The following is a 14376-nucleotide window of genomic DNA, read 5'->3' on the forward strand; positions in this document are numbered from 1 at the left end:
AGGACTACAGGGTCGACTACCAGATTTACTCTTAATCTCAGTAACCATGTATCATTAGTACCACCTGCATATTTTAGGACATATTTCACAACAGCAAGAACCCAACAGTGACACGACCTCGCTTCCATGAAACAGGTCTCCAGTCCCACCCCAAGCACACTCCGTGTCCTGGATGCTGAGATCCTGACCTCAACCTTTCTCCCACATACAGAACTGAGAGTGGAGGGCCCATTACCATCTGCTTCCTCCTCCTCCAGACTACAGCAGCTGCGCTGAGCTGCTCCTGCCTGTAGGCATACACTTAAAGGAGCTGGAAGCCTCCGTGCTGACATGCTGCAATGCAGAACAGCTCCTGCTGCTGCTGCATGTCAGCTTAAGATGATCAGCATACAATAGTACATACCAAGAGTTTGGCAACATTTACTTTATGGACAGGGATGAGGACATAATGTTGTTTCAGACCTCTGACTTAGGTTCCCTGAATCTGCACTCATGACAAGCAGGGAAATAATTATATATATTAAAATTAAAAAAAAAACTTCCCTCCCTCCCCCAAAGCAGAAAACAGCGGACTGTCACAAGTTTAGTTAAGAGCTCAAAGTGGATGCCAAACAACCCACTTACAGTGGCTCCTTACAGCCACTTCTTTCTACCTGTTTTTCATCACCTGTGAGCCCTGAGCAAAGACAGCAGCACAGCCATGACAGCACAGTACTTGCACTACACAGAGAGGAGAGCACTTAAGACTGCATTCACTGCAGATGGAGATAATAGGCAAGTATTATTACAGAGCCAAAAGGCAAACCATTGACAATACAATAAACCACTACACACAATTATAACAAAGGTCATTACTGCCTTAGCCATGTCCCTTTTTACCTTCATTTTTCTCCTGTGAAGAGGTACTTACCACCTCCAGTAGCACAGCAAAAACCTAAACCTATTATTCAATAAATATTATTTTCAACAAAGAAAATATAAACATATTAAAATTCATTTATATGGGAAAATGCGACAGAGAAGCCAACTCCTTCAGATGATAAATGGGTACAACAGCAAAAAAAGCTTTCTGCGCTCTCTCCTTGTTTAATAAAAACATCCCAAATGCAGCATCTTACCTGATCTTGCAGAGACATAACAGGATTATTTTTGGTTGTATTGATATGTAGAACGTGATACTTGTTCTTTGCACAAAGATCATAGGCAATATTTGTGAAGGATGTGCTGGCAGTCTTAGGTACTCTGTTGTAAATAATCACCACATCATCTTCTTCATCCAGTGTCACATCTTGTCGGGGGCCATCTGCTGTATGACGTTGTTCTATTTCTCTGACTTCATGTCTTGCAATAGCCCTTTCTGTTAAGGATGACAAATACAAAATTTCAATGTAAAGACTGCCAATTTTGAAGTTCAAACCTTAGAATGCAAATAACCTGGTGAAGAGCAATACTGCCTCAGCAATAAACACTTGCTGTTATATATTTCAGACATGTAAAGCAAAAAATCTATGAGATGTACAAATGATAAAAGGTGACTTAGTCTGACAAAGACTAGAAAACAGTATTCTTAGGGAACATGTACCATATTCTATGACTCATGTAAATGCTACTGAATATTTCCTTTAAGGAAAAGTGTCTATTATGTGAATTATATTATGTGAAATTATATTGTCTATATGAAAATGGTGACATTTTGTCACAATGGTGAAGAAGTATCTCAAATAATTTCTATAAAATATCTACTATTTTAAAACTATAATAAAAGGAATAACTCAAGCAACCTGGAGAATATGAATTTTCCCAAACCAGTAGAATTACTAACACTACAGATTTAGTCAATTAACTCTATAGAGGCACTGGAATTCAGATGAAGCCAACATTTTTGATAGACCAGTTAACACAAGCCCCAAGTGCAAAGCATTACAATCCAATAAACGGTTTTGCAAAAATTCCATTGGATTTATTGATTTCAAGTTCAACAAGAATATAAGCGATAGATGCTTATAAAACAGTGAACATTAAAGAGAAAAGTGATCTCTCAATATTGAAATTCATTCAATACATAAAAAGGAAGAAATGTGGAAAAAGCAAGCTATGGACAACATTTTGGCAAGGTGAGTACATGACAAACCATTTTTCCTTTTATACAAAGGGCAACACTGAGTAACTGAACACTGCTTCAAGTGCTAAAGGTCTATTTGTAAAATGAGTATCAGACTATTATGGCATTTTTTTGGCTACTGAATATTAAATGCTTTATACTGATTCAGACACAGATTTGTTCTGTCCTAGGTAAGTATATACTTTAATACGATTTGTTATACACATATCAAAGCATCTTTTCTGATTCACTTACTGTGATACTGTCTTTAATAATATATTCAAGTAAATCTTTGATGGCCAACAGCGCACACTAAAGTCAATACTACAAGAGTAACCTGTAATTCTCTGTGTTATGTTCTTATGCAGGATGACACTTAGCACCAGAAGCTGTTGGCCTCTACTTCCCTTGCTTCCAATAACTCAGTTCCTTGTATTTTCTTTCACCGCATCTCTTTAATTATAACATAAAATCACTTTAAAACAGAATCATTAAGCTGTGAACACCACTAGCCTATAATCCCACATAAGTTGTCTTCAACCACAAACTTCCATCTGCCTGAAACATTTCAAAGCTTAAACTTTCTCTCTCATATGCTCATATCTCACACCCCATAACTAAGTTACATCAGTATGAAAATGTTTGTAGAAAATGCTTATTGAGTGTATCTCAATTTTCCACATGACATCTGTTGCTCCCCACTACAACAGTCACAGTTTTTACTCCTTCCTTTCTCATTTGATACCTCTCTCATCACTGCTGGCAAACCCCTGATTTCGGAAAGATGAGGCAACAGACTCAGGTTTCATCTAGCTGAAGGTGGCTACAAGAAGTGACTGACAACTCCTCTTCCTGCCAGTAACTGAGCAGAGGAAGCATTTGGTATGGGACACACATGGCTGCATGGCTGCTCGGGGCTACATGGATACTAAATGCCACCTAGAGAGGCTGAAATGGAACATTTCGTTTGTATTTCTACACCAGAGTCGTACATCTCAGGTAGATTTGAATGATGATTGCACAGAACTCCAGTGCTGATGCGGCTGCACGGTACCACGAGGAACTTCCAATTTATATGCAGTAAGCTTTATATATATAAAAGTAAAAAGGTGCAAGAAATGGACAGGATTTTCAAAAACAGTGATGAGAAATATTCCTCTATTGAGATATTTGAAACCATGATGATTCGAGAATTAGTGTGAGAAGTGAACTGCAAACGCTATGGCTACGATACAAAAGACATGATTAGATGCAAGCAGCAGAAAGGCTGCTGCATACAATCATCTTAAAGCCCATATTGTGTGAGGGGAAAACAAGAACCTATGAAAGGACAATTTCCACAAATATGAAGTACATGGTTCTATTATCAAAGAATAAGTAAGTTTTAAGCTTCAAAGTAACATGAAAAATAATTTTTATGACAAAGAACTGAAATCAGTATGTTTTAACATTTTTTTATATGTGAAAAACAGGAAGAATCATAGAATATCCCAAGGTGGAAGGGACCCATAAGGATCATCGAGTCCAACGCCTGGACGAAGATGCTAGCTATTTATTGAATATACTTGAATTTACTAGAAATCTCTTTAGATGACAACCATGCAAATTTAATTTTCATTTTGAGAACTTTTTTACATAGGATTGGACTGATTTCACTGAAATCAGTTTAAAAAGTCAGGTTAGGTCTTTATTTCCCATCAGAAATCCCATGGACAAAATGATGTTCTACAGACTCACTGTTTTCATTGCATTCTATTTAAACCTGATTTTATAAGAAAAGCGGGTTTGCAAAATTATTAAGAGATGTCTAAACTGGATTAAGACTGTCCACACTAAGCAGCATTTAAGCAAGTGGTATTTTGAATACAAGACAGATTTTCATGGTAATATAATGGATGATAATTTAAAGGTATAAAATATTCTTTCTCACTTTTTTTTTTTTAATTTAAATTACTGCGCCTTTAGGTTCACTGAATGATATCATTTTTATACAGCGTGGAAAAATGCTGTTCTGTCATGTGTTGTCCTACATGCAAACTTTCATCAATTTCTAAGTCAATTTGCACACGGGCAGTACCATACATGAACAGAAAACACGAAATACCACAGTCAGATGCTACCAGAAAGTAGCATACAATGGGCGAGTTATGTCTTCTCCTCCTTCATCAGAAGTACTAATAACAGCATTCAATTTGTACGCCACCACCAACTATGGAAAAATTTGAAATGATTTATTTTCAAGATCTCTGCCCTTTTAAGTCAACAGCTTGTCAACAGGTTTTAAAATTATTAACACAGGGAGAGATATGGACAGACTAAGTTTGATTGCTTAGGCCTGTTTTCTTAGGATCTCATCTAACAAAAATCTCATGTGAAAATGCACTAGACCTATACATTTCAGTAAAAATATATTGAAATGAACAATGTTGAAATAATTACAGAAACAAATCACTGATCATAAACAATTTGTCTATATACCTTGCACATTAAAACAGACAAATGCCTTTGAACAAGTTTATTAGCATTTACTGCAAATCCAAGTGTTAACTGCATACAAACTAACATCTTCCCAAACAAAACAGAGTAGCACGGATCCTATCAACTTAAATGTTAACAAAACAAAACACTTCAAATTCGTTTCAATTTTCACTAAAACTCCAGAACCTCTTAGGTATTTCTTAACAAGAAAATCTGAAAATAACAGAAACTTTTCTTTCCTCTATATCTTAGCCTGTATCACTTTTGATCAAGAATACATTTTGAGCCTTGCTGACTGTCAAAGTGAAGTTAACCGAGTATCTGGAAGAATAATTCAAAGCATACCACCCTATGCTCTTTGTCCTCTGCATCTGCTTTCCTTCTGCATGTGTCCATGGATATTATGTAGGTTCTCTTTTCAGTATGTCTTGTGCGCATGCCATACTTCCTTGTGAAACCTCCCACTCAGATGAGGAAAGGTTCAGTCTTGAAATAGTTTTGAGCTCAGCAACCTTCCAGTGCTGCCCAATAGAATTAAAAGATATGGACTAAACCTCAATGCTGACTTGATGCAGAGGAACTGGACAGCTAGATGTGGCAAGCGTGCTGGCACCATCTCTGAGCAAACAGTTGCTGTGTATCTGTGGCACTGGATGCCACTTCAAACCAATAAGCAGCTTTCTTCCAGTTGGGAACAATATTGAAGCCAGCTGACCTGGTGTCTCGGCTTTGTTTCCACCCAGCTCCCAGGCCAATTAGGCAAGCAGCTGGTAGCCTGAGGCACCGCGCAGCTCTCAAGCTGTTTCACTGCCCAAAAGCTGCACTAAGCACTTCATTGGCCTGAATACTGAACCAGAGCAGGACCAAAAACCTGCTCAATATTGACTCCATTCTCCTCCGATGAAGAATGAAAACTGAAAAATTATCCATAAAAATGAAAAATGAAAAATTATCCATAACGACTTAGCAAACTTCATGTACTGATTCACTTTTCAAATTATATACACAAACCATATACACACAGACCTCATCCTCCGCTGAAATGTGGCTGCCTGTGGGAGCTGTTCAGCAGCACACTACTTTCACAAACCAGAGCACTGCTGCTGTACGTGAATATGAATACTTGGAGGATGGAGAGGAAGAAAAAGAATCAATAGTGCTATGACAATTTGTGGCCATGGAGGATTTGTGTTACTAGAGCCAATTAAAACTACAGGAAAAATATACACTGAATTAATATAAAAACCCTAAAGTTAAATTTGTTGAAGGTATCAGTAACAACATACCAACTCTTCCAAAGACCTGTAAGAACACTAACTCTGTTCTGCTCTAATTTTAAGTCTTACAAACATCAGAACCATTGCATTGGTTCTTCAGCAACTTCATGACTTAACTACCAACATGAAACCAAAGGCTTGCCCCAAACACTTCTACTTTCCATTCCTCTGTAGAGGTACTACTTCATGAGGCCTGCTGCTGGATGACAGTTCACTGCTTCCAAAGGCAGCTGTGGGTGAAGCACGGGGAGCATCAGGACAGAGCCGGGACACCTTCCTGCCTGCTCCAGGAACGGCAGCGCGCTGACACCGCTCCAGGGGACTTCAGCTTCTCTCAGGTTAGAGCAACTCCTTGCAACTATCGCTAAGTGATCATCCTTAAAATGGTAATGAAGATTCTGACCCCCATTAACATATGTAAATAAAGATTTTAGAACCAACATTAAGCAAGGATAGCAAAACACTTGCTATTTGATAGAAATACAAGCTGCTAGCCAATTTAGCACAAGAGTGAAGCAACACAAAGGTACACTAACCCCCACCTTACCAAGTTTTTATTAAGAAAACAAAAAAAAACTGCTTACAAAACGTCAATTTCAGTCACCAGTGGTATCTGACACAGTGACAGCCCAACTCAAGCACACTGCCATTCTCGCACAGAGGCTAGCTGGTACTGCTGAGCTCCTCACGCGCACACTGCCGCCAACCACTTCAGATCCTCACAAATTTTGCTTAAAGGTACCATCTGGGGAACCTGTGTACCACGCTTACGGAAATCACTGCTAATGCCAGGTGCCACAGCCCATAATTTATTCTAGTTAAAGATCAACATGGGCATTTTGCTTTCTTCTTTTCCTAGATATTTTTCTGTGCAGGTTATGATTTGCCTAATTAGAGAAGTTTTAACCCTTAAGACCCTAAATACACTTCAGTCAAAAGAGACCATTGGCCTCATTTGCAAATCTTACTATTTTTAATCAGTCTAAGAGATAGCCACTAAAAACTTTAATGTTTGTCTTAACAACAACTCAGATCCCATGACAGGCTCAGCACATGTGCTCTGGGACCAGTTCTCACCTACAGAAAGTGAAGAACACGTGCAGAGCACACACAAGGACGGAAACAGAGCATAAAAATTAAAATAACTTCTCTGGTACTACTTCAACTACTTTAGGTCAGGTTAAGAAGACCCACCTTTTCCTACTCCTTTTGATAACTCAGTTGCCTTCGTATGGAGAGATTCTAATAACTAATTTTAAAAATCACATTCCAGCTTGTTTTCTCCAGTAAGGCAAACAGAAAGGAACAGGTATAAAAACTTCTCCTATAAGAAGTAGTAATTTAGCGAACAATTACAACTCGCTAACATTACCGATTTCTTTTTTCTTTAATAGCAGTTAATGCATCTTGAGAACAGAAGGAAAAAGAACAGTCCAGACAGAGAAGAATTGGTTTCAGACTCCAAAAAAGGCACATGGTGCTTCACTGAGCTGGTTAAAGACAAAACAAAACAACAGCAAAATGGAGCAGCAAGGAAGCAACTCCAACAAGGCACTGAGATCATTAACTAAAATCTAATGCAGCAGCTGTCTGAAAATTACTAGTAGCAATGCTGAAAAACTTGCTATGGTTCCATTAGCGTTTGATACTTGTCATTTATTTTCAAGATAGCATTTTTGCCAGGGCTTTATTTTGAACACGTAAGTTGAAACACACTGAGTAGTGTGTGACATTGTCCACGGTTTGATACTAAACTAAAACCAAAAAAGTTTAACCAACTGTAAAATCTCTATCCCATATATACATCCAAGCTGGTTTCAATACCTGAGACTACTTCTCATTTTTTCTGTAAATTTTTGATATCCTTACAAATGTGGACAGACAGAGTACTTCTAGATTAAGTTCTGACTGTGTATTTCTGTTTATATATTAATATATGTATTAGCATATGTATGGCCTTACATGTTTCTTACAGTTTTCTGTTAGGCAGAATAGCCGAAAAATGAAATTTAGATGTTATGCCAAACTTTTCATTACATAAAACACCAAGTTTTGGGGTCTCTATAAGGAAGATCGAGCAATCTGTTTATTGCACTCATTCTAAAGAATCGGAGTGATTTCAGTAATCTCAAATGACAGGAGTGATTTTCATTACCTTGCACGCTCTTTACAGCAACACAGAAGAACTGAATAATTTACAATGGAAAAGACTTCTGAGGTTGGCCTTCACCACTGTTGGCAGACTGTTGACTCAAATTCAACTTGTCTACTTTCCTGCAAAGCGCTTTCTAGCCCAGCACATCCAGCCTGTACTGTTCCACAGGCCACTTTTATACCAGGTGCAAGGTTTTGTGCTTTCTTTTACTTCCATGAGGCTCCAGTCAGCCCAGCTCTCCAGCCTGAGTGCCCTCTGAGAAGCAAGCAGCCCTTCACTCAGAATGCTAACCATTCCCTACATCTCAAGTTGCCCAGAAAGGGTGAAAGCCCATGCAAGGCCACAGAGCAAATGAATTTCATTTACAGATCAAAGCTTAGATACCCCATCAAGCATGACTAATTCCAGAAAAAGTCTGCCTTCTTAGCAGATTTTCTTGTGTAATAACATCGAATACTACAGGAAAAAAGGAGGCTTTGCTCCTCCAAACATGAGATTTTGAAAAATTTACTAATGATTAAAAAGAAAAGTTGCATACTAAAAGCACACCAGCTGTAACTTGACCTGTAAATATAGCAGCACCACTACTGCTCTGGAACGCTACAAATAATAGTAGTTAAAAAGTTACATAAAAAAATACAGAAACATTTTAGGCAACATGGTGCAGCAGTAAGATTTAAAAATAATCAGATGTCAAATAGCTCCATTAACTCTGCAGCTTCAGACTGTTTTGTTTGACACAAGTGTTGAATTCAAGTTAATTAATTAGCATGACAGCAAACACTACAGAATCATAGAAGATCTGAGTTGGAAGGGACCCACAAGGACCGAGTGCAACTCCTGGCTCCCCAAAGGACCACCCCCCCAAAAAAATAGATACCATTCAGCTGTTTTTCCTCGCAGTCACCTGCAATTTCAGGTTTCTTTAGGATGAAACAGCCTGATTAACAGATAAATATAAAGAGAAAGATGTAACCACATAAGGAAAATGTTTGTGGCTTTTCAAAATCCCAGGAGTGCTGAACAGTTAAGAAGCACTGTGACTACAATAAATGCAGCTAAAAATACTTGCATATCAGGGAGTTGTTCTCTAAATACAAACCACGGTTTAGTACATAATGGAAGGGCCTGCTCTTACCTAGTGTCTTAATATTGTAATGCAGGCCCTTTGGAGTTAGCATGAAAACCTAATGGAACTGCTTTATACATGGCTATGACTGTCAGAAGTGTTCTGCTACACAAACATGCATGTCACTCCTGCAAGCAAAATCCAATTCAAAAAAAAAAAAAGAAAGCAAGATCAATATAGATCATCTGACTCCATTTAGCAAGAAAGGCTGGAGACAGTTTATTTTATACAAGCTTTCTCCAGACAAAATTATTTACTTTTCCTGAAAGGGTATTGTGCAGCATAAAAGGAAAAAGGATCATTAAACTGTCTGTTAAAATCATGGAGGGACCTATATGTATGGACAATGCTGTATAACAGTAATTCACCATCACACTCAATAAACCTAATTGGAAAGATATACTGTTATTTCCAGCATATTATACTTATATCCCTGCTTGTCTTTGCACTTCTTGGCTAGACTAACGTGATGCAGAAAATAAAATATTGCCAGTTGGTCTAACAGCCCTGAAAAAAATAGTGAATAGCAAACAGCGTTGCTTTCCAATCAGAATAGCTAATGTAAACATTTTATTAGGAATCTTACTAAGTTAAAGTACCAAGAATAAGCTCATGATAATTCTATTTGATACCAACTGATACACGAGGATATGTGCTTAAATAACACCAGATGCATACAGAACGTTTACAATGATAAACATAATTGCTGACCTTAACATAGGTATAGAATTGTGTAAATCCTTTGAAAAAAAAAAACAAAACAGAAATAAGTCTGCATGCTGATGAAGCCCACTGTTGTTAAGTCATAAGAGAATGAATTTTAATTACATTTTTAAAGGCTGACTAGATAAGCTTTTGATTATATTCTTTGTTTTCTGTGTGAAAACCACTTGCTCCTGTTAATTTCATTTTAAGAACTTCAATTTCATTCTGTACTCTGGTTGCTTTATATACAAATGAAAAGTATCTCTTATTTTCCTCTAAAATCTGCAAAGAGATTTGCTAGCCCATATAGCTTAAATATCAATATAGTAACAAATACAGACAGCCTTATCTTTTATTCTAATCTCATACTGCCAGCCTGAAGCCTGAAGACTTCATCTCACATGGCGATGAAAAAGATAAGCATGAATAAAAGTAAGCCTAACAACACATAGACCCCTCAAAGAATTACATTTCAGGAGCCTCAATCAAAGCCATTTTAAATAAATCCAGGTACAAGAAAAACACTCTTTGAATTAAATGCTCAAACTGCAGGGAACGCTGAATTAATTAGTTCCTCAGCTACCTCTGAAAAACTCTCCTTGCTATGTCTGATACCTGTGTGAAAGACCTGGGGGTCCAAGCCAAACTCAGGCAGAATTAGGAAAACAAATGCATGCAGCAGCGACTTGGTTCCTTTCTGAATAAAATAATCACCTGTTTTAAAAACAGTCCTTCACCTCTGACTTTCAGAGGATTAAAAGGAGCAGTGGCTCAGTGAACTGAAGGAGTCGGTAGAGGAATTTTCACAAAGGAAATCTTGCAAGTCCCCACATAACGTCCCTCCCTGGGCCTACCTGGGAAGTTCAGTTGGCCTCTCGTGATGGAAGCCTACATGAAACCCCAGGATTACTTACAAACCATGCGTGAGGGAACACTTGTGACATCTAGGCAGCTAATGCAAACCTCCCATGCTCATTCTCTCCATGCTAAGGCAGTGGCAGTCACACTCACTTCAAACATACATGCAGAGAAATAGCGCTACCATAGAAGCTCTTTGTGGGAGACATCTATTAGCTAAAGCAAAATTACACAAATGGGCTTTACCTAGTGCCACCCCAGAGCGATAAGGAGCTCCCTGTCCTTGGTAAAAACAGCAACAGTCCAGAGCTGGTGAGGTGTGTGGTGAAGTGGTTCTGTACAAAAAAGCTTCCTGCTACTAGGAGAGCCAGCTGCTCATTGAAAGCCTCTGGGTGTTAATCCTGATTTACACTGGATTAAGCTTTGCAATTAAAAAATAATTATTTTCCTACACACGAGAAATATTTTCTTCTCCACCAAATCGGTTCCTTTTTGTACAAGGGTGACTACTTGATGAAAATTTGATTAGAATAAAGAGGCCAGCAATTCACTCGCTGAATCTTAGTTGTTGCAAAAAGGTAAAAACAGTTCCAGTCTCTTGCTCAAACCTTTGGTCCCACATCAGTGAGGGACACAATAGGTAGATTTGAATCCATCAATCTCTAACCACCCATCCCGACGTTAATACACTGTAATTAGTCATTATCTGAAGGTACATCAGCACAGAGCTTATTAAAAATCGTAACTGCAGGAAGTCAGACTGGGTAACGTAGTGCCACTGAAACAGAAGTTAAAATTTGCTAAAGGTATCTTCCCAGTAAGAGCAGAAAAAAAGACATCAAGATTCTCTTTTCAGTATTCCAATTGAAATACTCTTTTTATGAAGGCCTCTGGAACAATCAAAAAGCTAATTTAGCTTTACATATCATTGTGTTGGCATTTTGTGCAGCCTTTCCATAGCAATTACACACAGCATATAAACGGCTGAGTGATCTTGGCAAAACAAAAAAAAAAAGGAAACACCCACATATTTGGTCAGATTATCTTCTGCAGATATTAAGACTTCAAATTGTCAGATTTTATTTTATAACAGCAAAGTAATCCGCTTCCAACAATAGTCGATAGCCTAAAATCTAGCATTAACCCATTTCTAACATGGCTGAAACTTGTAGGACTCTAAGGGAATAATCCATTTGCTGAGAAAGAGAAATACAGAAAAAATGTTTTGAACTGTCAATACTGAGCCACTTAAAATAGTTTTACTTGATTTGAAATAATATACTAGATGGTGAGCACAGACAGGAGCAGCAGTGCTATATCTATTCTTTGAAAAAAAGATTTGATGAAACTTCATATTATTACAAGAATAACATCCAGCCCATATTCCCAAAGAAACAAGGTCTGTGACCTGCAGAAGCAGGCCCTCTCTCCAGAGGTACAGGTATAGCTCTCAGGTCAGCTCTCCACCAAAAAGGTGTAGAGATGTAACACTTCCTCTCTGTGCCAGCGCTAAAGCTACCGAGGAATCATGCAAAACAAGCTCTTGGCCTTTCTTCTTCACATCTCCACACGTGAACCCCAAATTGCCCGAGTTTCTTCTGGTTTAAGTCTCCAGGAACTCCAGAAGGTTTCCATATGTATAATTTGAATTTGTCATGCTGTTATATTAAGTCATGATCCTCAAATTCAATTAATCTCAACTACTTATTTTTGTGTCTATGAACAGTAAAGTCGAGTAGTACATTTTTATATCAACAAGCTGTAACCATATAAGGATTTTTTTTTTAAGTATTTGTTGGCAATTTAAATAAAGCATATGTGAAAAAACATGCAAGCTTTCCTTTTTATTATATGAAATGGAAGTTACTACTCTGGAGTGCTAAGTCAGAAAGATGTTTTAATCCAAATTTTGTAAGGGTTGTGCTATTATAAACTTCTGTGGAAAGATACTGACTGATATAGTTTTTTGTATGATATCTTATTTATTTGGAATACTTCAAAGCATGAAATACCACTGGTCAATTTTGTTTCCAGGGAGATGACATATTGCCTTCCAAAAACATGTCACTGAAGTTATTCTTCAGAGCAAAACATGAAAATGACTTTTTGGACATAACACAGACTCTCTGGCAACATTGTTGTATAAGGAATAAAATAAATAATAAAAAAATAAATCAATTCATCATCCTCAGCAATTTTTATTTTTTTATTTTTTAGCTGTGGCTAGAGAGAGAACTACCCATATATTAATTACCAAGTGCTCCTTTCATGTTCATGTGTTGGCCCTGCGCTGCAGAGCTGACAGCCAATGCCATCTCTCCAGTTGCCTCTTCCACAGGCCCGGTAACATCCCACAGAAGCAGCAGCACAAATTTCTCTTACTACTGCAGGGAATTTGATAACTATCTCGAAACAGAGCTCTACAGACACCATTTCATGTTAGTAAAAGTTGAGGCACAAGGCTGAAGAGAAAAGCGGGGCAGAAGCCGAGAGGCGTTATTTGCTTATAATACCGCTTGGTTCAAGGGAAGCTCCAGGAAAAACGATGGAAATGTTCATAACCCCCCTTCACCTCCCCAAAGTCACTGTTCTAGGTCCACCCCAAATACAACTCGTGTCAAGTTTTTAAGGTTATCCTCTCATCTCTTCATGCCTGTCTCCCTTCACTGGACTCTTCTTCAATGAAGAAACAACATTGTCCCTTCCAAACAGGCAACACAAGGGAACCAAGCAGCAGCGTATGGGGAAAAAGAACACGGGTTAGGTAAATTCATCAGAAATGTAGCTGACAAATTCAAACTGTTTTGTAACAAATAATTCAGCATTACTCTATGGCTGTTACAAGTAACATCTGCCTACAGGTCTCCTTCAATAAAGCCATTGCTTTATCTCATGTCTTCCTACATCTTTTAGTGCTTTGCCACATCACCTTCCCCTCAACCTTTCAGATAGTTGTAGCCCTTCTCATTCACTCATGGCACCTTGCTAATCATCATGCAGCTCTTCTCAGTTTGCCAGGAGTCATTTAGACTTACAGTGACCCATCTGGACATAGTAAGGATCACATTTCTGCTGCCTTCTCCCAAACCCTGACATCTACAAATGCCTTTTAAAGAGATACAAAAGCCACATTGCTACTGCACATTTTTCAAGTGCAAAGACACTTGGCCTTTTGATTCGAGTTTTTTTTTGTTCTTTTCCTTCAATACACAGCTTTATCTTTCAAAAGGAAGACAGACTTGGGCTACATGTTAAGTTGCAAAAACTTACCTCCCTTGTTCATAAGAAAATAATTTCTGAAGTCTTTATTATTTCCAGTTCCCAGATGAAAGTAACTTCTCATAGCTTCTGAACAGCCTCCTCAAAACGTTTTCACACCTCCTTTGACACCTAGTTCATATCATGCTATCTTCTTTCTTCTCAGGAAGGAGAGGATATCATGGGCTGACAGCAACTTGCAGGATTAAAACTGACATAGGGTAAAAATTCTCACTGTTTCAAACATCACCATATCAATGTGAAGATGGGTCACTTCAAAACAAAATTCTGTATCAAAATTGTTACAGATCAAGACTTCGCATCCCTGTACACTGCTAGCCTATGGCTAGTTGGGAAGATAGAAAAAGTCTTGAAAGACCTAGCTGCATCAAAAATACTTAAATACTTCCTATCA

At 38.0% G+C, this 14376-nt stretch overlaps 1 protein-coding gene across 1 annotated transcript in view; it reads right to left on the reverse strand.

The window, feature by feature from the left end:
- The window catches only part of HS2ST1 (heparan sulfate 2-O-sulfotransferase 1), a 78886-nt gene that overhangs the window by 18945 nt on the left and 45565 nt on the right, over positions 1-14376 (reverse strand). Inside the window, exon 2 of the mRNA XM_040565205.1 lies at positions 1119-1357. Coding sequence (XP_040421139.1) covers positions 1119-1357 — 239 coding nt within the window. The remainder of the gene's footprint in view (positions 1-1118; positions 1358-14376) is intronic.

Source organism: Cygnus olor, chromosome 8, assembly GCF_009769625.2.
Source record: "Cygnus olor isolate bCygOlo1 chromosome 8, bCygOlo1.pri.v2, whole genome shotgun sequence".
Taxonomy (NCBI): domain Eukaryota; kingdom Metazoa; phylum Chordata; class Aves; order Anseriformes; family Anatidae; genus Cygnus; species Cygnus olor.